General features: G+C 34.0%; 2 protein-coding genes across 3 annotated transcripts in view; one reads left to right on the top strand and one right to left on the bottom strand.

The window, feature by feature from the left end:
* Nucleotides 1–2,847: 2,847 nt before the first annotated feature.
* The window catches only part of IPMK (inositol polyphosphate multikinase), a 41,241-nt gene continuing 16,203 nt past the window's right edge, over nucleotides 2,848–27,885 (bottom strand). The window contains exons 4-6 of one of the 2 annotated variants that reach the window (XM_024739059.1): nucleotides 20,809–20,981; nucleotides 9,305–9,386; nucleotides 2,848–8,066 (exon numbers count right to left, since the gene is read on the bottom strand). In XM_024739059.1, the coding sequence (XP_024594827.1) occupies nucleotides 7,444–8,066; nucleotides 9,305–9,386; nucleotides 20,809–20,981 (878 nt within the window). In that variant the 3' untranslated portion in view covers nucleotides 2,848–7,443. The remainder of the gene's footprint in view (nucleotides 8,067–9,304; nucleotides 9,387–20,808; nucleotides 20,982–27,885) is intronic. The other variant, XM_024739061.1, reaches the window with a different exon arrangement.
* On the top strand, nucleotides 12,273–12,679 carry LOC112395716 (40S ribosomal protein S27-like). Its single transcript, XM_024739062.1, has one exon. The coding sequence runs from the start codon at nucleotides 12,374–12,376 to the stop codon at nucleotides 12,623–12,625; it is 252 nt and encodes an 83-aa protein (XP_024594830.1). The 5' UTR covers nucleotides 12,273–12,373; the 3' UTR covers nucleotides 12,626–12,679.

Raw genomic sequence — 27,885 nt, 5'->3', positions numbered from 1 at the left:
TGGTGGGGGTGGTGGGATGAATTGGGAGATTGGAATTGACATGTGTACACTAATGTGTATAAAATAGATAACTAATAAGAACCTGATGTATAAAAATAAATAAAATTAAATTAAAAATATATATATATATAAATTGAGGATGGCAACACTGTGAAACTGCCCAGTGGGTTCTACCTAGGGGAGGTCATGGGTGGAAGCTTCAATGAAATAAAAAAAAAAGGAACAAGAAAAGAGATTTTAAAATTTGCATATGCTCCTTGCCCTTCTGCCTGATTTCATCACCAGAATTAAATATCCATTGTCTAACTTGATTCAATATTGCTTCCTGATGAAACCATGGACCATGATATGTTAAGACTCAGTTTCCTGGTGCCCTGTGTGAGCAGGCCTGAGATTGGAGTATGCTATTGATTGCATTGTGGCCTCCCAGCATCACGTCCTTCTGTAGTATCCTCCCACACTGACTCAGGATTTGGCAGTAGTAGCAACCTTGACTCAAACAAGCTTGAAACCTGTTAGCATGTTCCAGCATCTTCTCTTGGACCCCTACTACCATTAAGAGAAAATACCTAAGCTAGCCTGACTAGACTAGCTCACAACCCATCCTCACTAGCCTCCACTCAGGTGACCTGCCAGCTCATTTTATCGATAGAAACCTAAGTCCAGCCAAGATCCCCAGAAAAACTCAACTGACTCGCAAATCCATACAAATAATAAAGAATGGTTGATTGTTTAAGCCACTTACATTTTGAGGTGTTATGCAGAAATAATTGCTGACAGAGTGGTCAGGCTACCATAACTTAGACTGTCCTCTCTGCCTCAAGCATAACCTAGATGGATTAGGGTCAACCATACTAGGGAGTGAAAAATGGAAGTTAAGACTGATGAAAACTAAAAGTTATGATATTATGGTTTCTTTACAAGTTTAAAAAAACAAGGATATTTGAATTATAAGCTGTAAGTTAAGTCTATACATTTAACTTAAGTTTATATTCTTCAAAATGTATGTGATACTCTTTATTCTTCCATAGACTAACATGTGTCCACATGGTGCTTCCACATTCATCACCTTTTTTGTGCCCATCCCAAAGTAGTTTGTCAAATTATATTAACTTAATAACAATTTAAACTAACTTCTCTTAGAAACACACAGATCTGACTTAAAAATATTTCAGAGTATCTAAACCAATCGTATCATGTCATTTATGCCTAAAGCATCTCTAGAATGTTGTTAGATGGCAAGTACAACATAATTAACAAGCATATGCAGAAATGTTTCCTTCAGTTGGCAAAGTAGTCAACATTCACATACAAGTAATAGAAAATGACAAGTCTATTATTACAGAATTCTTAACACCTGTTACCAAAGGAAGGTTTAATGGTCTGTCTCGCATAGCTAATGAACTTTTCTTCCAATTGAGAATGGCCGTATTACCTTGAACCATTGCTGGCTGTATTTTCGCACATTGTAAACCCACTTCTTTCTCAGCACTCTCCTGGCTTTCAAACAGCTCTGTTCCTTGGATCAAAGTAATCCAAGTTCCACTACACACTCCACCCCCCAAAAAATTTTTAGAAACCTTGCTATTCAAAGTGTGGTCCATGAACCACGAGCATCATAGACCCCTCACAAGCCTGCAGAATCAGAATCTGCATTTTTAACAAGACCCCCAAGTGATTACTTTCACTCTTAATTATACTATTATTTTCACTTATTAGTTCATTTCAGGTTTTATTTAGTTCCTATACTTAGCCCTAACTTGGAGACTATGGCAACGGGATTCCCTGTTATTTTCAGCAGTTAGGCAGCCAGTCTTTTTTTTTTTTTTTTTCTTCCTTAGGCAGCCTGTCTTAAAAAGGAAGAAACTACAGTTGACCCTTGAACAACAAGGGTTTCAACTGGGTGAGTCCACTTATATACAGTTTTTAGATAAATATACAGTAGGCCCTCTGTATCTGCAGATTTGAAACCCATGGATATGGACTGCTGACTGTACTAGCTATTTCATATGAGGGACTTGAGCACCCATGGATTTTGGTATAGGTGGGGGCCCCTGGAACTAATCCCCTGTGGATACTGAGGGAGTGTACTTCACACAGAACTGCTCCTCCCCACAGTTCACAGCAGCAGCATAAAAGAGTAACGCCATACCACCTCTGAGAGCTCTGACTCACAACTGCTGTGAGTCTGTGAATTGTTCACCCCCTTACTTGCTACTCAAAACTGATTCCCCTCTCCATCCCTGCTGGATATTTGTAAGTATACAACATAGCCCCAATAACATTTTTCCCACATTTACATGGTTTTCTTCTACCAGACAGCACATATCTCGAGGACAAGTACTAGATCCCTTATTCATCTTTTTAAAATCTCCAAAGGCCAAATACACTGCCTGATAAGGCATAGGTAGGTATTGGACTGTGCTCTTTCTTTTTAATTAATGAATGGGGGAAAAAAAAAAAAAACTTGGTCACTAATTAAGTAACTGATTCATGTAAAATACAAACAAAAATATCTTACCTATTCCTGGTGTTTTTAAATTACAGTATATATTTTCACAGCCAAGTCAACTTGTTTCTCCTATAGTCTACTTCTCCTACTAGATTGATTCCAAAGATTTTAGACTATGATAGAAAAAATAAATATGCAAACAAAATAGTTTACATACTTCTTTCATTTCCAATGCATATGCTTCTTTCCATTAACATCCCGCCTTAATCATCTTTGAATCTCTAATGATCCCTATAGTTTTTGGTATATAACATGTACTCAAATATTTGTTGAATGAACAAGTTATTTTCAAACTACTGTGACTTTGTTAGCATACTACAATTAATGAAAAAAGCTCCAATGCAAAACATTTTAATAGGCTGTCAAATATACAGTAATTAGAATTATCTAAATATCACTTATATAAAAATCGGTATATCACATTAGATGATTCTATAAAATAAAAACACAAATCACACATTGACAACAACCCCTGCAGTCCAAGAACCCCCCCATCAATAGTACAAATTACAAACATTTTTAAAAAAGACATTGTTTAGACATTTAAACCAAAGTAACTTTGACTAAATACATTCATTCATCAAGTACAATAAATTTAGCATAGTCACTAATAACACACAATTTTAGGTGCAATTTCACATGCTTTCATATATCTTCCAGTTCAATTCCCACAGTAAAGTGTCTTTGTGCACACCATATCCATTTATATGCAGGTGCATCATACATCATACTTAAGACTATTTCACTTCATAATTAAACGTGTTAATATATATTGTAAGTGAATACCAGGCCAAAATTTAACCTCAGTGATGACAAATTTAACAATTAAAAATATTCTTTACAGTATATTCTAATTTGTTTAATCGCATGAGTACTATTTCCTCTTACTAAACACTATCAAAATAAGTAATAAGAATTTAAATATTAACTCCAGAAACATGGAGACTCCAACCTTCTTAAAATATTAACGAGCATTTTAAGTAACAATACAATCATTCTATAAGTCAAAAAAGTAATTTCATATTCATTGCCAAATTTAAAATACAAATGATTTGAAGATTGAGCCCTAAAATATTTGCAGTAAATTGTAAAGTACAATTTTTTAAATGTGCAGTAATTTGCTTGTGAATATGTAATGGAATGTTTTTCACAGTAATGTTATGTTAAAACACTATTCTACATGAACAGTCTAAGTAAATGTACCTTTACCAGCAAAAGTGAAAAATTAAGGCCTTCTAATGCTATCTATAATTATTACCTGAACTCAAATGTCAAACAGAGGTTACAATGCTGCAAAGTATTATTTTTAACCTCTTTAACATATTGTTAGTTGCTTCACCTCAACTCAATTATTACCTTATCTTTACACAAAGTTGAATGCTAGTTAACTTTATTATCTTTAAATAAGCATTTCTCCATATCTCTATTTTAATTTAGCCCCCAACCCACCCCCATCTAGAGAGAATGCTGGAAATGTAAGGGCTTTGTCTGATTGCATCACAATTATATATTCAGGGGTTAAAAATGTCACATTTATATTTCTGAATGAACTAAGATGCCTGGCCTCCATACACAACATGACTTGTTTTCCTAAAGCACTAATAGACAATTGCAACCTCTTTACATGACCAAATTGACTTTTTTTAATTGAAGTCTAGGCTATGAAGACATTACAGGATGTAATGGAAGGATAACCAAGGCTACAAATATATCAAATCAAGGTTAAAGGCACTGGATAAGGAAGATTATTACAAAGCATTGTAAACAATTTTTAAAGCAAATCAAGTTTTAAAGTATCAAATGCCAAACTACTAAGAGCAAATGGTACTAAACTGATGACAATGCTTTAAAATAGTGGACAAAAATTTCTGTAATTTCACAAATAAAATTCTTTCATTGTTCTACCATTTTCTTTGAACCTACATCATCTTTAATATTCCAAGTCCTAGAAACAAATATGTTTCCAGTTGCATGAAACAAGAAAATGGCAACTGCGATATCTCTGAAAATTAATTCTATCTTCTCAAGTTACATTATTAATTTGATGTGTATACGGTATAGAGATATGAAGAACATCATCTTGGAAATCATAAAATAGTAAATTATACTCAATTAAAATCATAAAAAAGATCTTATTCAGTTGAACACAATCTAAAGTCCCACAACAGCAAATTGTAGTGTAAAGAGACATAGTAAGTACAATTTCCAGACACATAAAACAAATAACGAATACTGAGTTGAAAATACCACATGCTCCATGTTACAGTCATTTAATACACACATTTTCACAACTGTTTCTTGAAAAACTATTCAGATAAAATATTTAGCATTTATTATCAATTTTAATTTATTTGAATCTATGTAACTTCATCCATATTAAAATATCAATTAATGTAAATACTTTATTATAAAACTATTGTACAATTTAAATTTTTATTAGAGAAATGTATTATTCACTATCCACAATTTCTTAAAGTCCTTTTCATGAGTGCATTCCATAAGAAATACACTAAAATCATTTATATTTCCTAGGGGGAAAAAACTACAGAATCCTATTAACCCAAACTATATCCTTATTATTATTTCTTGAACATTTATATGTTTAAATATGCTTGGTGAATAGTGATCATTCATCCCCACAGTGGTAAATTTTAGCATAATGTTAAATGACTGGACTAGACAGTAAAATAGTCACATGTAGATAACACAAATAGATGCTTGTTGTTACATGTAAGCTTACTTATAAAGTAACATAAAATGGGCATTGTATAACAGTGGAAAAAAATGTAAACAAACAGAATTAAATGTGAATCCCTTCCCTGAAGAACAAAAGATAAAAGTGTTTCTTGTTTTATTAAAACAAAACATTATCTATTGTATCAAAAAGGTAAGACACTGATTATACAAAACTAAATTTCCAAATATGGATAAAGAAAATATGGAACTGATTCACACTTTATTGAACTAAAATGCACAAAAAATCTGATAATAATTAAATTTATTAAATTCATTGTACATATAGGTTGATACCACCCCATACAAAAAAAAAAAAGTCTCTTGTTTTGTTAAGATTCAAAATAGTGTTTAAATTATATGAGCTTAAGATTTATTGAACCACTATCCAAATAACAACAACAACAAAAGTCTACACTGTGGGACAAAAAAAGTAAAACTAAAAAATTTCTATTAATTATGAACTTGAACTTCATCCCCATTTAGGCAGCAGAGAAAAATATGAAGTCCTTATGGAAAATACCTACACTGACTCTAAATAAAAAATTTTAAATAATCAAATTTTGCTATAACAAATGCATATGAATTTTAAAGGTATTCAGGCCTAATAAATTTACTAAGCACAGAATCCATAGGGCATTTGTTACTTTTTTTTGTGCTCAGATACTTGCAAAAGTACACTCAGAGAGGGTTGGGAAGGTGAGATAAACATAAAATTGTGATACTTTCCTTCACACTAAAAAAAGGCCCTTGAATTTAAAAGTTTAATTTGCAATTTTGGGGGGAAAACAGTCTAACAGTTCACAAGTCTAAAACAATTTCCAGGAATATGGCAAAACTGTTAACTACTTAGATGTTTTTTTAGTGAATCAAAGTGCAAGTAATGAAAACATAAACATTTAACATATTTGCAAATTTAATTTCAAAGTTCTGAATGTTTCCAATAACAAATAACTAGTTACTTTTTAAAAGGGGTGGATGTGAAACAGAGATAATACTTACAAATCTAATTTTTCCAAGAAAAATAGTACTGCCCCCCCTTCCATGAAGTTAAATTATAATTTCTCTCTTGAATATGATATACAACTGTTTTAAGTAAGAATGAAACAGAAGCATGAATTTAGACATGTACCAAACTCTGTATGACGTACTAATATACACACAGTATTTTTGATAACACTCACAATACTGGATGTTGTCCTTCACTGCTTATTAGAATTCTGAGAAACACTTTTTAGCAACATATATTCATACCACTGCTTAACTAAATGGGGACATATAAATATATGAATTGTAAAAGAAAAAAACTCTCAAAAGTTATTTAAAGGAGAAATAAGAAGAAGAGCTTCAATCATCCACCTTTTTGAAGCTGCAGTAAAAGGTATTATATGGTTTATAATACTTGTCACAATGTAGTAAAATTCCAATTTTCCCATAAAGATTTTAAAAGAAAAACATTTTGTTCCTTGCAAATAACTTCTCTCTTCCCTAACCTTGGCAAGACTAATTCTTAGTGCCCTTAATGTCAAGACTTTTGTTGTTGTTATTGTCCATTTCAATGATCTTTTTCAAGAAGTATTTTGAAATATGTATATAAATGGAAATTAAAGTGAAAATCTGCTTTTGGAATACAATGATTCTAAACCATTTTACTTCTAAGAAGCACCTTTTGATATGCTGGTCTGAACTTTTAATATAAAACCGAAACAGTACTTATTTCTGTAGAATTTTCTCCAGTTTTAATAACTTCATACATAGCAATACTAAGGATATCAACCTGTGCTTTCTAGATTTTTGAAAGTGTTCTAATAATGTAATGAGTTTAGATATGGCTCATTGTCAAGGATGGGTGGACAGAGATTTCACAATAAATTGGCTACAGAAAGCTAACTAAACTCGTAATGACTGAATAATGGTTTGCATTTTGCTTAAGCCAAATAGATGTTTAAGCCACGTACCACCACATTCCCTGCTTAACATTCCTAAGTTTCTTTATTCTTTATAGTTTTCTAAAGAACAAATAATTAGTTTTCCTGAGTAAGATTATAAAAAAGTTAACCCTTCTACCAAAAGTATAAAGACAAATAAAATGTAGACTCACAATACAAATTTTTTACACAGCATTACAAGTGCAGAGTTATTAACTGCTGCTCTTCATTATGATTGCCCCACCCCTTTAAAAGATTGCAGCAAAGGATTCAATTGTCTAAAATACTCTGCAGTACAGTAATTAAATGCTTTAGCCCATAAACATATCCCTCATCTACAGTGTTGCTAGGGAACACATGAGCAAAGTCTATCATTCGCACTTCTACTTCCGCAATCTCTTGACAACCAGTGGGAAGATGGTAGAAGACTTTTTCCAGTTGGGAAAGTACATTTCCGTTTAAATGTTCCTGTGACATGCTTTTCCACCCATTGTCTTGCTCTATATTTTCAACTTTCAACGAAGTCTGACTGTGATGCTTTTTTGAATACATTTTTCTGTGGCGAGCATACATTTTGGACAAGCTTTTGCCCACTGAAGCCTCTATTTTTCCATTCGCTGTGGAACTTAACACATGAAAGTTATTATTGTACTCTAGTACATCTGTGTCTGAGAGCTGTCCTTTGGACAAAAACTTTTCTGCTAAAGTTCTGTCATTCAATTTTGCAGTAGTTGGCTGAGATGAACCTTCATAAACAAACAGTAATGAACTTGCATAAAAGTTAAGCTGCTTCTGGCTTTTAAACCACTGCAGAATATTCTCAATCTTCTGAATACTGGCAGCAATAGCATCTTTTCTTAAGCAGAATCCATTATGAAAAAAACGGGAGACTCCTATAAAAAGGAAAATACTAGCATTATATTGAAATTATGAAATAACTATCACTTGGGAAGTAATCTCATCTTAGATACAATTCTTTAATTTTCTCCCATCAGCCCCTGCAATTAAGTGAACAGATAAGAATTCTAGTCAAACACAAAGTCTTGGAGCTCAATTTAATTTCTGGTGAAGATGTTCTTGCTAGAAAACATATAAATGACACATATGTAACATGAAATACCTTATTTAGACAAAAAATTTACTACAGGTAGACTGCTAGTTTAGTGCTCTCTCTATACATTCTCTTAAGGAACAGGATTCCAAGATTTGCTTCATTTGCTATGAGGAATTTTACAGTAAGATTACATATTTGTTAGAATCACATTCAAGAACTAATCTAGACCCTTGAGTCAAATCATAACCATTTTTAATGATGTCAACAGCCCGTTACCAAAATACCAAACCATAACTGTACTTAATTTATGTTCTCGAAAATATTTATTAAATCAGTCTTTTCACAAAAGTTGAGCTCACTTTGGGGACTAGTACTACTCCAAGTTGAGTATGTTATTCAAAATTGAAACGTTTACATGTTTTAACCTATCAGATTAGGCCCCTTATAAAATTATTTATGCATATTTTATCATATTGGGGAATTTATGGATACATGTAATTAAATTTTGCTGTTCCCCTACTTCGGGACAGAAACTGCTAAAAAATAGTCATATTAGCCTGAGAAATATTTTAATAAAGAGCCAGTCTGGGGATTTCCCTGGCAATCCAGTGGTTAGGGCTCCATGCTTCCACTGCAGGGGACATGGGTTTGATTCCTGGTCAGGGAAATAAGATCCCACAATCTGTACAGCATGGCCAAAAACAAAAGCCAATCTGAATATTAGCTTGCTATTGGTTAAGTATACCAAGGCAAATACTAATTGTTATGGGCACACTATAGATGATTATTTTGTATACATAAAATAAAAATTCTTCAAACTATTTACATCACTCTTAAGTTCTGCCCCATCTTGGATAGAGCTAATAATAAACTTTAAAAGAATATTATTTCTGGAAATCTGTGCTATCACTGCTTTTATAATATCTTGGCCATAAATATTTTAGAAGCATATGTGTTAAGACTTTATTGTGAACTGAATCATTATACCAAAGGAGAATTAAAACTGAAATCACTTTAGAATTATTTTGATAACTGTGTAGTAATAAAAGCAGTAAAGTATGGTTTTTCAATCCTTACCATCCTTTAGAGTTTCTTTTGTTAAGCTTCTTCCATAGTGCTGGTTTTGTGTCTCATAGCTATCAGAATGAACATGATAAACCTGTCAGAAAAAAGCACTGAATATTAAATACTAATACTCCTTGACCCAGGGCTGGGAGTGAGGAGCAGTGGACGGAATCCCAGCAATGCAAGGATAGTTAAAGATGGGAAGATCTACTCATATAATTCATTCTAATGGAGTTAAGATGAAAAAAAAAAAATCATATTGTCTTATCATGCTGAAAAGGCATTTAGCAAATTTACATACACTATCAATGAAAACTCTTTGAAAAGACAGATGAGTACTTCCAATATGAAAAGAATTATCCATCTCAATCCACCAAAAGTTAGCCTCAAGTTTAAAGTAGAAATAAGGAAGCATCTGTCCTAAAATACAAGAAACTTCCACAAAAAGTACTTTACCACAATGTGTTTTATCATCATTATTACCTAATATTGTTCTGGAGTGTCTAGCAAATGCAAATAGACAAGAGAAAGAAATAAGAGGCATAATAATTTGAAAAGGCGGCAACAAAAATATTACTCTTTGTAGATAATGGTTGTATATTGGAAAATCAATTTAAAAACTAACAAAAACAATAAAAACTTGAAATGGTGACAGTACAAATTAGTAAACAGAAAATAAGCTTTCATATATACAAACAACTGGCTAGAAAATATAATGGAAGACCCTACTTACAAATCAAATAAAAAAGAAATAAAACATAGGAATAAACTAAAAAAGCCTAAGATCTATATAAAGACGTCTTTAAAACACCCCTAAGATATACACATAAACACATACCCATGTTCTCAGAAAGGAAGATTCAACATCATAAAAGATATAATTAATCTAGAAGTAAAATCAGATTATAATAAAACACCAACAATTATTTTAATCATATAAGCTAATTTTAAAGTTCACATAGAAAATCAAGAATTGCTAAGGAAAATCCAAATAAGATCAGTAAGGAGGGACTAACCTTGCCATCCTACTATATATTAAAACATATTTTATTTATACTTTTTCCAACTTTATTGAGGAATAAATTACAAGTATAATTGTATATACTTAAAGTATACAATGTGATTATTTGGTATACATATACATTGTGGAATGATTACTAAGATCAAGAAAATAAACACATGCATCACCTCATACAGTTAACTCATTTTTAGTGTATGTATGCAGTGAGAATGCTTAAAACCTACTCTCAGCCAATTTCAAGTATACAATATCGTATTATTAACTATAGTTACCATGCTATACATTAGTTCCTCAGAACTTATTCATCTTATAACTGAAAGTTTGTACCCTCTGACCTACATCTCCCCATTTCCCCCTTCCCTAAATCCCTGGAAACCCCCATTCTATTCTGTTTCTATGAGATCAGCTTTGTCTTTTGGGTTTCTTTTTTTGACTCCACGTATAAGTGCTACCACACAGTATCTGTCTTTCTTTGGCTGGCTTATTGCCTTTAGCACAATGCCCTCTGGTTTCATTCATATTTCCTTCTTTCTCATGGCTGAATGATATTCCATTGTTTAAAGAGGCACATCTTCTTTATCCATTTATCTGTAGACAAACACTTAGGTTGTTCCCATATCTTGGCTATCGTGAATATTGCTGCAATGAACATAGGAGTGCAGATATCTCTTTGGGATAGTAATTCCATTAAAACGTACTTTAAAATCAAAAACATGAGAAGCTTGTATGTGATAATGGTATTTTAAACCAGTAGAAAAAGATGGATTATTATTAAATGGTGTTAGTATGATTAACTAGTGATCTGGAAAAAACAGGTTGTATTTATAACTTATACCAGGATAAATTCCAAATACATCAAAGATCAAAATGAGCAAAATAAAATGCCTCCCCACCCCAAGAAAGAAGAATCCTTGAATAACTGATAACTAGGGAAGGCATTTCCAACTAAAACTCAAAACTTTCTACCACATACAATATGTTTTTTTAAATGTTCATAGTGTTTTTGCCATTCAGAAATTGAAAGACAAACAGAGAAAAGGTATTTGAAATTTATATGATGAACAAAGGGCATGTTTACTCTTATGGGAAAATGAACAACATATCTAAAGAGTTCACTGAAATCAAACAGCTCTCAAACATACCAGAAACACAGCCTACCCCAAAATTGTGGCAACCAAAAATGCCTCCAGACACTGCCAAATGACTCCCTGGGGAATAAAACTGCCCCTGGTTCAAAACCACTGCTCTAGATATCAGGCAGACTGCCAATATCTACCACAATTATAAACGCATACAAGCTCAGCAGTTCCCCTCTAGGAGCTTATCCCATAAATACCCTAGCACACTGGTGGAATGAGGTAGATCTCTGGTTAGTCATTTGTAACATTACTTGTAAGAGCAAAAGACTGGAAACAAGTCAAAGGATCCATCAAAGTAAAATGGTTAAACTATAATACTGTGCCACTATGGAAAAATCTTCATGATATGTTAAACAAAAAAAAAAGGCAAGATACAGAACAGTGTTCAAAGTAGGTAGGTTTTGCAATAAAGGAATACATATATGCAGCATTTACTTGTATATGTTTAAACTACTTCTGGAAGGATACACTGGAGAAAAAAATCACTATAATATAGTATCCTGTGTGCAAAGTGACTTCTCACTGTATATATTTCTATACTTTTTGGAGTTTGAGCCATATAACAATGTAGCTCATCAAATTTTAATTAAATATTTTTAAGAAGCATTAAGAATACATTGCTTTAGGGACTTCCCTGCTGGTCCACATACTCCCATGCAGGGGACCCGAATCTGATCCCTGGTCAGGGAATTAGATCCCACATGCCACAACTAAAGATCCCATGTGTGCCACAACTAAGACCCGGCAAAGCCAAATAAATAAATAAATATTTTAAAAAAGAAGAAAAAGAATACACTGCTTTAGAAACTGATATTTTATAACTTTCAGTCTGATATGGCTAATTACCATCTATCTCAAATGCTTCACTTTATTCAAAAAGTTAAATTAGCTTTCCGACAGTGACGACCTCCCCACGAGAACATGCCTCTCGCAAAGGATCTCCTTCATCCCTCTCCAGAAGAGAAGAGGAAACACAAGAAGAAGCGCCTGATGCAGAGCCCCAATTCCTATTTCATGGATGTGAAATGCCCAGGATGCTATAAAATCACCACCGTCTTTATCCATGCACAAACAGTAGTTTTGTGTGTTGGCTGCTCTACCACCCTCTGTCAGCCTACAGGAGGAAAAGCAAGGCTTACAGAAGGGTGCTCTTTCAGATGGAAGCAGCACTAAAAGCCCCTGGAATCAAGATGAATGGGAAACCATCCCAATAAACACATTTTGGATTAAAAACAAGTTAAATTAGAACCGTGTTCTTACACCCACTTACAGCCTATTAAAGAAAGATAATTTATCTTGAACAAAGTGTTACTATGAATAGAAAACAGCATTTCATAAATACCAAAATTACATTTGACTACAAGAAAAACTATTTTTATAAGAACAGTTAATCATAACCAAAATGTGTTTAAAAAAATATACTCATGTTCTCTATGCACAGAAATATGTGTAAAAGAGGATTTTCAAAGTGACAGGTATTAACTAATGCTATGTGGCAATCATATGGCTATATACAAATGTAACAAATCAATATGTTGTACAACTCAAACAAAGACAATGTTATATATCATTTATGTTGCAATAAAAAAGGATGAAATTGAGAAATTAATAATCTGAGGAAATATATTAAATAGACACAAAAAACAAGTGAGAAGAATTTTCAAATACCCAGTCATGTAAACTAAAACCTAGGAAATGTACCAAAAAAGAGGATTCTCAAAATTGTCACCATTCTACTATTCAGGGATGTATTTTCTGAGCTAAGTTAGATTTCACATATGAAAAATCTAAATTTCACAAATAGACTAAAGCTAATTAGTTTCAGTGGGACTCCTTTATTGATATTCTCTCTTCCTCTATTTATTTTTATTTTTTTATTGAAGTATATAGTTGATTTACAATGCTGTATTAATTTCAGGCATCTCTATTTACTTCTACTTTACTAGTTAAAGCTAGAATATAAAGAGGTCTGAGAATTTCTTCAGTCTCTACCAGTTCAGTCTTGGTCAATCACAAAGATATCTGTAAATCAAAAGTTACAGGGCTTCCCTGGTGGTGCAGTGGTTTAGAGTCTGCCTGCCGATGCAGGGGACGTGGGTTCGTGCCCCGGTCTGGGAAGATCCCACATGCCGCGGAGCGGCTGGTCCCGTGAGCCACGGCCGCTGAGCCTGTGCATCCGGAGCCTGTGCTCCGCAACGGGAGAGGCCACAACGGTGAGAGGCCCGCGTACCACACAAAAAAAAGAAAAAGTTACAGTACCACCTTGAAAATAGTTTTAACAGAATGGTAAGCTGGAAGACATGAGTAGGACAGAATAACAAGCAAAAAAAGCTCCAGCACTTCCTGGATCATATGAGTTGCTTATTTTACAGGAACTCATGTCAGAAGCAAACCAATTCAAATATCTTTAGCAAAACACATTTCCTATTAACTCAAATCCTACTAATGGAAAAAAGAAATTTGAAGGGTTACTGTTATCCACTATTATAGAGGAAAAAAAGGTATACAAAAAAAGAGTCCGATTTTTAGACAATGTGATAACTAAAGATCAAAAGAGAAGAATCTTTTCCCCCAGTAATTAGGAATCAGTGATTAAGAAACGTGACTTCTCTCTTAAGTGCAAATATTTCTTTGTCAAAAATTTAAGTTATTGCCAAAAATACAGTGGAACATCCAAAATTAAATCATCTAAAATCTTGAATCACAAGTTTTAAAGAAATTTCAGGTAACTTTCTACAAACTGTATTTCAATTACCTGTGGTTAATAAATATAATAAACCCCTACCGTTATATAGCATGTATTTTCCGAGTCAATACAAAACTGGAAAATTAAACAACCATTCAAATAGTTAACCCAAAAGGATGCTATGTCAAAAAGCCAGGAAGTCCCAAAGCAAGCTGCTGATATATTAACTTCTCTCAAGTTTGATACTCTAAGCTAAAATACACCCCACCTTCCTACATACAGTATGCTCTAGTCACCTTACATAAACTCCTATTTCACAATATGCTCTGCTTCTTGGTTTTCTACCTATTATTTTCCCCGTTGCCAGTTCAAAATACCACCTTTTCCAAAGGCACTCTATACTCCTCTTTTTGTGACTCCCTTGTTCTTATAGTTCCTATTCAGTTTCTATCTCTTTTGTTACACATCCTTAATAAATCTTGTTATTAAATCAAAGTGAGTCTTATCATCTACACCATCTTGGGATCAAGGAAATAACAGTATAATTGCTGACAGTCATTTAAAAATAAGGAATTCCTAAATTGGCATGTTCTTCTACCCACCAAACCTCTTCCTACTACTGGTTAAACATAACAGAAAAGTATGTTAAAACTGATATATTTGATAAATTTCAGTCTATTCAGTTATATTAAGGGTTGTTTTTGGTTTGGTTTTTTTTTTTTTTAATTTAAAGGCAGGACTGTCTTGAAGGAGAATTTTTAAAATTTGGAACATTCATTCTAAAATTATTCAAGTCTATCTTTATTATTAGTCTACAAACCCACTGTGATTAAAAAGTTTAATGAATTTACCACCTACTAAAGAAATAACTATTTGAAAAATATCCTAACATAACTCCTACTAAATTCAAGGTATGTCTCCCAATTTTAACATTCTAGAATAACGTAATTAAATTTATATTCACATTCTCATTTATTATTTCACACTTCAATCATATCCTTTCTCAGATAAGTAAACAATATGTAATTATAAACTGCTAACTACTATATAAAGGAAGCCATGAAAACAAAAATAGGGGAACCCAAATTGACCTACAGATCCAAAACTATTCCTTACACCAAAATCCCAGCCAACACTTCTTTGCAGAAATGACGAGTTGATTCTAAAATTCGCATGGAAGTTGAAGGGACCCAGAACAGCCAAAACAATCTTGGAAAAGAAGAACAAAGTTGGAAGTCTAACAATTCCTGGTTTCAAAACTCACTCCAAAGCTACACTAATCAAGACAGTGCAGTTCTTGGGAGTTCCTCGGCGGTCCAGTGGTTAGGACTAAGTGCTTTCACTGCCCTGGGCCTGGGTTCAACACCTGGTCAGGGAACTAAGAGCCCGCAAGCTGCACGGCACAGCCAATTAAAAAAAAAAAAAGACAGTGTGGTTCTGAGAAAATATCTGCAAATCATACATCTGATAAGGCGTTAATATCCAAATATATAAAGAAGTCAGATGGGACTTCTTTTTTGATTTGATGGGACAATTTTTTGATTCAAAAATGGACAGAGGAACTGAATAGATATTTTGCCAAAGACAACATTCAAATAGCCAACAGGAACATCAGAAGGTGCTCAACATCACTAATCATCAGGAAATGCAAATCAAAATCACAAGATACACTTCACACCTGTTAGAATGGTTATCATCAAAAAGACAACAAATAACAAGTGTTGGTGAGAATATAGAGAAAAGGCAACACTTGAGTACTATTGGTAGGAATGTAAACTGGTGCAGCCACTATGGAAAACAGTATGAAAGCTCCTCAAAAACTTAAAAATAGAACTACCATTATGATCCAGCAATTCTACTTCTGGGTATACACCCAAGAAAAAGAAAATAGGATATCGTGGTGCTATATGCACTCCCTGTTCATTGCAGCATTATTCACAATAGCCAAGATATGGAAACAACCTAAGTGCACATCAATGAATGAATGGATAAAGACGTGGTGTGTACACACATACCTCGTTTTACTGCACTTCACAGATACTGTGTTTTTCACAAATTGAAGGTTTATGGCAAGCCTCCATTGAACAAGTCTATCAGCACCATTTTTCCAACAGCATTTGCTCAGTTCATGTCTCTGTGTCACATCTGGTAATTCTCACAATATTTCAAACTTTTTCATTATTATTATATTGTTATGTTATGTGATCAGTGAATTTTGATGTTACCATTATAATTGTTTTGGCACTTTTTTAGCAATAAAGTATTTTTAAATTAAGGTATGCCCATTGTTTGTTTAGACATAATGCTATTGCATACTTAACAGATTACAGTATAGTGTAAACATAACTTTTATATGCATTGGGAAACCAAAAAATTCTTGTGACTTGTTTTATTGTGACATCTGCTTTATTGCAGTGGTGTGGAGCTGAACCCACAATACCTCCAAGGTACGCCAGTAAATAAACAATGTAATATTATTCAGTCATGAAAAAGAAGGCAATCCTGCCATTTGCAACAACATAGATGGACCTTAAGGGCATTACGCTAAGTGAAATAAGCCAGATAGAGAAAGACAAATACTGCACAGCATCACTTATACATGGAATCCAAAAAAACAAACCAAACTTATAGAACATATCAAATCACCACAATGTTTACTTTAAATATCTTTATGTCAATTATACCTCAGTAAAGCTGGGGAAAAAAAGACAGTGTGGTTCTGGAATAAAGATAGACAATATGGATCAACAAAAGAGAACTGAGAGTCCAGAAATAAACTCTTACATTTATGGTCAGTTTATTTTCAACAAGGGTGTCAGGAGCATCCAGTGGGGGAAAGAATGGTCTTTTCAATAAATGGTGCTAGGACAATTGAATATCCATATGCAAAAGAAGAAGTTTGACTCCTTCCTCAAACCACACCCAAAAAACTAACTTAAAATGTACACACATCTCAATGTAAGAGTTAAAACTATAGAAGAAAAATAGGAGTAAATCTTCATGACTTTAGTTTAGGCAATGGTTTCTTAACTATGACACCAAAAGCACAAGTAACAAAAGACAAAAAAAAAATTAGACTTCAAAATTTTAAACTTTTGTACTCCAAAGCTATTATAAAGAAAGTGGAAAAACAATCCACAGAAAAAACCCAAATTAAAAATGGGCAAAGGATTGGAATAGACATTTCTCCAAAGAAGATATACACATGGTCAACAGCACATGAAACGAGGCTCAATACCATGAGCCATTAGGGAAATGCAAATAAAAATCACAATGAGATACCTCTTCACATCCACTAGGATGGCTTATAGTTAAAAAAAGAAAAAGAGAGAAAGAGACAGTAACAAGGTTTGGGTTTTGGGTGAGGATGTGGAGAAACTGGAACTCCTATTTATCACTGGTAGAAATGTAAAATGGTGCAGGAACTTTGGAAAAACACTTTGGCAGTTTCTGAAAAAGTTAAACTTAATCATAGCACCCACCAATTTCAAATTCAGGAACTACCCCCCCAAATAAAAACATAACGACTTGTATATGAATGTTCATGATAGCATTATTAATAATAGCCCAAAAGTGGAAACAACCCAAAGTTGACCAACGAACAAATGGATAAACAAAATGTGGTATATCCATACAACCATAAAAAGGAATAAAATACTGATTTATGCTAACATAGACAAACTCTGAAAACGTTATTGAAAGAAGCCAGTCACAAAAGACCACCTATTGTATTACATGATTCCATTTATATGAAACATCCAGAAGAGGCAAAGCTATAGAGTCAGAAAGTAGATTAGAATTGTCTATGGCTAGGGGGTTGGAAGTTGGAAGGAAATGAGGAGTGACTTCTAATAGGTACGGCATTTCTTTTGGGGTGATGAAAACGTTCTACAATTGAATAGGATGATGGCTGCCCAACTCTATGAATATACTAAAACCAATCAATTGTATACCTTAAATGAGTGAATTGAATGGTATATAAATTATATCTCAATAAAAATGTTATTAAAAAATATAAACAGAGGAACCTCATTTGTCTGGGGAAATGACACAACACAGTAGAGCAAAATCATATCTTATAGTCAATGGAAATCCACTGAAGAGTTTTTAAGCTGGGGAATGTCACAATTAGATATATATTTTGCAATGTTTGGAGAACAGACCGGAAAAGAGCAAAACTGAAATTGAGAGTTCAGTAAAGATACTAGTCTAGAGAGGAATAATTCTGACAATGGGACTCAGGTACTTGGGAATTAAGATCAACAGGATCGATGGATGGCTCTGAGAGGTGATGGTACTGTGAGGTTTCTCACTCGTAAAACTGGACGTATGGTGATGCCATTTACTGAGACAGAGAATAACAGGTTTGCTGCTACTGTTATGGCTGTTATTTTGCAAGACAGATCTATGTCAGTTTTTTACATATTAGTCCTAGATGTCTTTAAGTTATCCAAGTAAAATGTCTAATAGGCTGTTAGCTATATAGATTAGGAGATCAAAGAAAAACCAGAAACTGAAAATATATGTTTGGGAGTTATCAGTGTAAGTGAAACTGAACCAATGAGAACAAAGGACACTACCTAGGAAGAAATAAAAAAGAGAGGGAGGCAGTAAGATGGAACTAAGCGGAATCCCTCAATATTTAAAGAACAAACAGAAAGAAATGAGCTGGCAAAGAAGACTGCAAAGTGGTCTTAGGAAAAAAACAAGAGAGGGTGTAGTGTTATGGACACAAAAAGGAATGCTTCAAGGAGGACCTAGTCAGTGTTGAAGGCTGCTTTTCAAAGTGAAGTAAGGTAAGTAATGAAAAATGCCATTTGGATTTAGTGACATGGAGACGTCATTAGGGAACTTTATGAGACGCCAATCTAGTGGCATGATGAAGCCGAAGCCAGACTGGAATGGGTTGAAGAATACTGAGTGGGAAGTAAGGCAAGAGAAACAAATGTAACTAGTTTGGGTGCAAAGGCGAAACAATTTAAATCCATTGCTGGAGAGCAGAACAGGATAAAGATGGGTTTTGATTTTTTTTTTTTGAGAGTGATTTGAACATATTTAAAACAAAAGGAAAAAAGAATAAAGGAAGACAGAAGTTGAAGATATGAAAAGGACAAGAGAGAATCAACAGTATTAGGCTCCTGAAGAGGTGGGAGACAATGAGATCCAGAGGACATAGGGAAGGGCTGTCCTTAGGAAGATGGAAAATTCTTCAACGTAACAGGAAGGAATAAGGAGGAAATGAAAGCACTTGAAGGTTAGGTATGTACATCTGTTAGCAGGAAATTAAAGGAAATCCTGTGTGATGGCTTATTTTTTCTGAAGCAGAAGGCAAAGTTATCTGCTAAAAGAGAAGGAAAGCAGGAGGGTGAGAGATTTGAAAACAGTAAAGGTTTAAATAACTACCCAGTCAGATTCCTTTGAGATGTTTATTCCATGTTTGTTTTACCATTATTCCACTACCCTTTTCCCCTTTACTATATACCCACATTTAATTAGAGTTTTCTAAAATGAAATAACTGTGTCAATAATTTCTTTGGTTTTATTTACAGACTACCAAATTCAACTGTGCTGTTTTAACTATCACAGTAACAATTCATTTATAATGCTTCCTATTAACTCTCCTGTTTAAAACTCAAAAGGAAGACTGTATATCATCTTACATGATGAATTTCAAAATGACCCATTATGTTTTTATAGAAGCAATAATTTATCATATATACAAATTTTACCTCCAGACATCTAGGCATACCATTTATTTACAGGATTTTATTCCACATTCTTAACTGTGGCATATTGTTTGTGAAGATGGCCTCAACATCCTTGTGCACACTGCCATTTGTATTTTGACTTCCCTATTCCCACCATCAGAAGTGGGGTCTTCTTCTCCCTATCAATATAGACTGGACCTATGATGTACTTTGACCTATAAAACTCCATAGAAATGACAGAAAGTGACTTCCTAACCTAGATTTTAACAGCTCTTGTAGCTCTCACTCTTGCCTTCCTGGAATGTAGCACACAAAGAAGCTCCACTTAGCCTTCTGGAAGATGAGGAACCTCATGGGAAAAGGCTCAGCCAACAGTTAGTATCAACTTGTAGACATAAGAGTGAGGTTATTAAGACCACCAAGCCCCAGCTGAGCCATCAGATGAGTGCAGCCACAAGAGGGAACCTGGATGAGATCAGAAGAACTGACCACCTGAGCCCAACTCAAATTGCCAATCCAGAGAAACATGAGCAAAGAAAGTAACAGCTTTAAATCACAGTCTGAAACAATAAGCTAATGTTTAATTTCACTTTTCTGTTTTAAATATACAGAAAAATTACTGAATATATAAACTTAGCACTTTTCTCGTGGGAAAATCATAAATAATATCACATTCACTTATCATGTTACTTATTTTGCACCTAAACTTAAGACTTCTTTAATACAAAATTATCAGAGTCAGAGCCTTGAGGTTAAGCTATTCATTTACTTATTAATCATGTTCTGTATATCAGAATAATTCCTGACACTGCCCACATACCAGTAAACAGAAGAGGTAAAAATCTCTGCCCACACTGGGGAGTTATGGATAACCTAATACCAAAATATATGTGACATCTGTAATTTTCAAGGGAAGAACATGTAACAAGAAACGTGTGTATTACACTAAAAATCACTCTTACCCTCATGCCAAGCACCAAGAACCCAATCTCTTCCATTAATGGGTACTTGCTGACCTGTTGCTGAATCTTCTCAGATGAAGCAAAAGGATCATAGCTTTTCCGCCCTATCTTTACATCCATTATACAGGGCTTATTAAATTTATGGGTCACATCTTCCAGTTTTAGGTATAAATCTGTTATTAAAGAAAAACTCTAATTAGTAATAGGAAAATATATTACTACTCAAGGGAAAACAAAAATGAGGATATCTTAAAACTGAGAAAAAAGTTAAAACAAGTCCAGAGTCAACAATTATTATTACTCCACCTGAAGAGAGAGAAAAAAAAAAACAGACTGACCAACAAATTTATAACAGGTATAAATGTCACAGAGAAACTCTTGCAGGAGATGGAAGAAATAATATTCAACCATAAACAAAAGGTATGAATTAGATATAAGGCTTCCAAGGACATTAAAAAGGCAATGAGATTATTTTAAAGCTGTCCCAGAATACATTCTCCTTTTGAATATAGTTTATATCATATATGCCTCAGCAGATATCAGTATTTTAATAATTTTAAGTCTTCATTTAAAATTAGTAATAGGAATACATCCTTTCCACAGAGGACACACAGGTATAGGTTAAGAAAGGTAAATCAATCCAAATGATAGTCACTGCCAAATATACGTTCTAGTCTTACTAGTCCCAAAGGAAAAACAAATATCCTGCTTTTTAGAACACAAGAAATCCTCAAAAGTTCATTTGTAAATAACTTTGGCATCCTGTATACATCTTCCCTCAAAAAACTATTATAAATGGAGATTCGAGTAAAAAAATAAACATCCCAGTTATCACACACAGTAGCTGACCTTATAGTTTTAGCTTGAATAAGAGTCCAGGTGCACTGAGGGACAGAAGTAAGGAAAGAAATTCTTCCCCCACTTCCTGGGTGAATGAGTCTTCCCAAATAAAGTTCTGAATGAGATCGTAATTTTCAGTTACAAATGTAATACGAAGCACTTCTCGTAAAAACTTTTCCTCAAAGACAGAAGAGATTATATTTTCTTTTTATCAAAGTAACAAGGTTTTACTTCTTTAAAGTAAATAAAATCTAAGTAAATAAATTTATTTTTAAAAATTTTATCTCTTGGTGAAAGGAAAATGGCGAGTGGGAGGATTATAACCTTGTAGAACTAGGTGAAGTCAAGTGACAAAAAAGGAACTGCAGCCTAAGAGACCAGCACGGGCAGAAACAAGAAGGAGCATGTCACATTTTAAGAAAGTTTCTAACAAATGGACATCTTCAACAGGATAAGAGAAAGTAAAAGGTCTGGACACACACATGAACCTGCCGACAGTGAAGGTAATGAGACAAGTAGGAATATCCTGATCAAGAAACTGGAACCCAGCCATTTCTGTGCTTTAAAAGATAACCACAGGAGGGGATGAGAAGAAGAGAAAGGAGGTAGCGCAGGACAGGCCCCTTCAGATTCTCTCTTCCCAATTTCAGCTACCTTGAGCAAAAGAGAAGGAAACCAATCCATCCTCTCCCTAAAGTTATATAAAAATTTCAGTAACTAGGCTCATATTTCAAGTATCAGAAAAGACTAATTAGATCCTAATATAGTAAATCATTAGCATTCACAAATTTATCATCATTAATTTCCATAACTCAAGAAACCCTAAAAGCCTTACTGAGGTGAGACTATGTATGGGAGTATAAAGATAGTGTGTAAACCTAGCTATCACAGCATCTATAGTTCAGTGTAGGGTTATTATTTTCTACTTGCCAATTTGGTAGTGATTAAAAACAAAAAATAACCTGTTTGTTGTAATAAGAAACGTCAGAAGCTAGAGTAGAGACTTTGCAAAGTGCATATAAAATCCCTATTTTTTCCTTCTCTTGCGAAGGAGAAAAATACAAATGCAAACTTTCTTTATAGTGGGAATACAATAAATGTTTGCTGAAAGAATCAATGTTTGCCCTTCTCATTCTTACTGCCCAGGGGAACTCTGGGTTTGGCCTTCCTGATCCTGTAATAAGTTGAGACATTCCTTCAGTAAACAGGCTTAAGTATCATCGATTTTATTTGACATTTATTTTGACTAGGCAAATGTTTGTCACTATCTTACTTTCAGGTTCTTGATATGTTTTATATGATTGGAATTACCAAATAACTGCTAAATTATTGATTATTAGCGTTAAGTTAATAATCATTAAAATTAAGGCCTACTGAGAGTTAGTTTAGTGTATTCTTTTAGTTCTCTGGCCTCGATTTTTTTTAAGTGAAAATATTTTGAGATTCTCGTTTCTCTTTCCAAGTTATTAAAAAAAAATCAAAACCTACTTTAGAGATGCAGAGTTTTAAAAACAGAATATGATGTTATATATCTAACAGCTTGCCACAACTGCTTTTGAATAAAATAGGTAAATAGGAAAATGAGGCATGATCTGAGCACTGAGATCTAAGCTGATATTTTTTTACAGGTTATTATCACTAGAAATTAATCTGAATACTAACTCCCTCTGAAAAAATGCTATTAGCAAATTATTTCAGTAGAAGACGGTTCAACTCAAAGTAGGTCAATCTCAAGACTTAATAGCTTAAATGACCAAAGGCATTTTACAACAGGGGAGGCTCATTTATAAGGCAATGCTACAGACTGGATAACAAAGGACACTTTTTCAGCTAAGCCCCTCTGGATATAGTGGAACAATATTTTTCAATCTTTAGGTATGCAGAAAATATGTTCTAAAACTCCGTCGCCAAAATCTGATGGACTAAGAATAAGATAATGTTCTACCTGGAATAGTTTAGGTTCATTGTAACCAAGGTCAAATAAATAAATTAAACTATATTAATATGATGTTTGGAAAATAATTATGACTATTTGATATGATATAACTTGTAAGTAGAGACAGATTTTTGAATATTAAAAAATGAAGAGAGCTGATTTTTTCATATATACACATATACATGCATATGTGTATAAATCATAAAGATAGCAAAATAACTACATTTACTTTTTTAAACTCTTAAAAGCTCTATTTAGGACAACAGATTCTGATGAAGCCAGTCTGTCAGAGGTCTAAGGACTGGCATTTGTGAACCTCGGAGCTAAAAGATATTCTATTAAGCTTATTCTTGGTATTTGTATAATAAATAATAGGACATCTATTTTTCATAAATACATGGATCTCATTACAAGAGGTCACACTGACTAGAAGTATAGTTTAGTTTAACGGGCTGTGGCCATAAGGGATATATCTGTTATTTACATATTAATTTACGGAAAATATATATAGAATTTCCATAGTTCCTTAATTTTTTGAGGTAAAAATCATGAAAATAACTACCAGGTATTCTAAAATACACCACTTCATGCTGTTATAAGCAGACTATTAAGTAAGACTTCTCAGTGGCTATACCAATGGCATAGTTAACATGCTCAAAATATTTATATATTTCATGCTGTTGATGATAGTATGTATAAGATTACACAAGGTTACTATGAATGAAAAAGCTTTTCTATTTTTAAATATATTTTCTATTTAAATATATACGATTAAATATAATTATCTTAAATATTAATATAAATTAAATACTTACATTGTTTTCTAATACATTAAGCGTAAAAAAAATTCTACTGATGGAATATAGTCCGACACTCTAAGAAAAAAAAAAGGCAGAAAATTCCCCAGTATCAAAGGAGAAAAAAATAAAAATCTCTGAAATACTGTGGAAAAATTGAAAGACCTACAAAAAACTAAACAGTCAAGATGAGATAACCAGTTCTTTTAAAGGAAAGACAAGGGTGAACACATTTAGAGAGTTCAAGGAAGACTTATTCAGATCCCCTTAATGAATATTATTGATTGTATAAATCATTAGAATATGGGTTTCATCACATTCTTCCCCACCATATCTAGGTACTGGCTACCATCTTCATTTCTGAACCCCCCAAAAAGGAGAAAAGGCCTGGTGGTGAATCCCTGCCCATCTATGAAGCCAAATTTCTGTTTTTCACATCAATCTTCAGCTATTTCTAAGAGTAACAGAAGCTGAAAGTAAAAGGAATTATAAATAGAAGAGACCTTGAGCCTCCAAATGTGGGATAAAGGGAACAGCTAATTTCAGTCCACGCTTCCTGAAACTTGACTAGTAGCTAGATCCAGAAACCTACCAATCAATGAGACTGGAGATTACATTACAGAACTCTCAATTTGCTCAAACCTACTTGAAGATACACTTTTCCATTCCTCCAAATAACTATCAATAAAAGGCTTTTGATAGTACATGTACTAGGCATCTATGTACTTACACACAAGTAAAATGAGATTTAATATGTATAAATAGCTCCAAATCTTCAAATGTAATTACTAACAAATGTTTTACCTTAAAAAACAAAAACAAAACCCACTGGTCATGTTCTAAGGTTTGCTAATGGTGATGACTATATAACTCTATAACAAAAAACTACTGAATTGTATACTTTAAATGGGTGAGTTTTATGGTACATAAATTATATCTCAATAAAACTGCCATTAAAAATTTAAAAGAAAAAAACCCTATTGGTCAGCACATCCTTATGCTTCTCTTAAGTGACAATAATTTGCTGAGCAAACTGGCAGTACTTTCTACATCTTACAACTTTGGATTATAAGAATTATACAAAGCTGTATAAAACTCTACCTTGAGCACATAAGAAAAGATGCTCAAATAAAAAGAGGGAAAAAAAAGTCAAGAAATAAATTATGTCATTAATTTAATACTATGTAAAGTTCAGTAATACAAACTAGTTTTCTACTAAAATTTAAGAAAATATTTGTTTTCATGATCCCGTGGGCTAAAGATGTCAGAGTTTCCTATCTTATATTTATTTCATTTACAATCAAAATGATAAAAACAGAAAGATGATTCCATGAACTCTCTAGCAGAATCAAAGCTGAACAATCTGTATGGTGCAACAGTTTTATCTAACTCCTTCCATAGCTAAAAAACTGGAAACGGGACTTCCCTGGTGGTGCAGTGATTAAGAATTCGCCTGCCCATGTAGGGAACCCTACATGGGTTCGAGCCCTGAGCTGGGAAGATCCCACAGGCCACGGAGCAACTAAGCCTGTACGCCACAACTACTGAGCCTGCGCTCTAGAGCCCTCAAGCCACAATTACTGAAGCCTGCACGCCTAGAGTCCGTGCTCTGCAACAAGAGAAGCCACCACAATGAGAAGCCCGCGCGCCACAACAAAGAGTAGCTCCCGCTCACCGCAACTAGAGAAAGACTGCTCACAGCAACGAAGACCCAATGCAGCTAAAAGTAACTAAATTTAAAAAAAAAAAAATTGGAAAGGGAGTTCCCTGGTGGTCCAGTGGTTAGAACTCGGCGCTTTCACTGCTATGGCCCAGTTCAATCTCTGGTCGGGAACTCCCCCAAGACACGAGGCACAGCCAAAAAAAATTGTTTGTTTTTATTTTTAAAAATAAATTAAAATGGGCTTCCCTGGTGGCGCAGTGGTTGAGAGTCCGCCTGCCAATGCAGAGGATACAGGTTCGTGCCCCGGTCCGGGAGAATCCCACATGCCGCGGAGCGGCTGCGCCCGTGAGCTATGGCCGCTGAGCCTGCGCGTCTGGAGCCTGTGCTCCACAACGGGAGAGGCCACAGCAGTGAGAGGCCCGCGTACTGCAAAAAATAAATAAATTAATTAATTAAGTTTTTTTTTAATTGGAAAGGAATAGGAAATTCCCTGAGACAATTGGTGGTATTACAGGACCACTCTAAATATGTATACTTCTATTGACATTTTCTCCTCTTTTCTCATTTTCCTCACCTCATCTTTTCATCTCAGTAGCACCAATATCTCCATTTATATTAAAATAAGAGTATTAGAGTTTACAAAGCATTCTCACATAACGTGATCTTCACAACTCTATGTGATATTATTTTCCATTTATAGAAGAAATGTGGAGCTCAAAAGGTTGATGAGTTAGCAAAGTTCACAAAATTTGGAAATAACCAATGTAGAAGCCAAGTCTTCTGACTTCAAAGTTACTGCTCTACAATACATTAGCAGAGATGTCCCTCAAGATTATTTGGTATTGAAGACCAAAAAGGCTGTTGATTGCTAGTAAGTCTTTGATTTTTAAATCATGTGCCAGTAATCCTAAACTATAAAATGTTACTTTTAATTAAAATATTTCTTCTCTTACCCAAATTCTTTCAGTATACTCTACTTTTCAAAATAATGATGCTGTTTGCTCAGTTATTCTACCCCTTATTTTTTATTTTTTATTTTTTTTATTTTTTGGTTTGGCTGCACTGCACAGCATGTGGTATCTTAGCTCCCCAACCAGAGATTGAACCCATGCCTCCTGCAGTGGAAGCGGAGAATCCTAACCACTGGACCGCCAGGGAATTCCCTCTACCCCTTCTAAATAATTTTTTAAACTGAGCATTTAACTATCCCGAGGCTAGATTAGATAAGGGAAAGGAAGGGGAAAGAAAGAGGCAGGGAGGGAGAAAAGAAAAAAGAAAAGGAAAGGAAAGGGAAAGAAGGGGAGAGGGGCAGGGAGAGGAGGGGAGAGGAGAAGAGGGAAGAAGAGCAAAGCAAAGCTCACCCCCCCCATACAACTGACACACAGAAGAATCCTAAATACCCTGGGGAACCACTGATTTACTATTATCTGAGGATACTCACAGGGAGATACCATGATTCCCTATTAATGAAACTTCGCAAAAGTAGTGAATGAGTAGAAGGGAGACAAAGAACCGAGGAAAAGAACAAGCTGAAACTGTTCAGAGAAGGAGAGAAGGAGCCCCCTTCTCTTCCTGTTCTCAAAATGTGGTTCAAGCGCTATCTATATCAAAAAAACTTGAACAAGCATATCACTAAACTCCAGCACAGATCTGCATAATCAAAATGTCTGGGAATTGAGCCTATTAATTTGCATTTTAACAAGCCTATGGGTTATTCTTAAACTCAGTCAAGTTTGAAACTCTTCCCTCATTCATGAATCTTCTTCAATCATTAGCAGTCATGCTACCAGTTTAACTGAATTCTGTCTGCTGTCAAAGGCCTTGATGTGGCAAATACTGCT

This window comes from Neophocaena asiaeorientalis, unplaced genomic scaffold (assembly GCF_003031525.2).
Source record: "Neophocaena asiaeorientalis asiaeorientalis breed wild unplaced genomic scaffold, Neophocaena_asiaeorientalis_V1.1 scaffold202, whole genome shotgun sequence".
NCBI lineage: Eukaryota > Metazoa > Chordata > Mammalia > Artiodactyla > Phocoenidae > Neophocaena > Neophocaena asiaeorientalis.
This window is presented reverse-complemented; position numbering and strand designations above follow the sequence as displayed.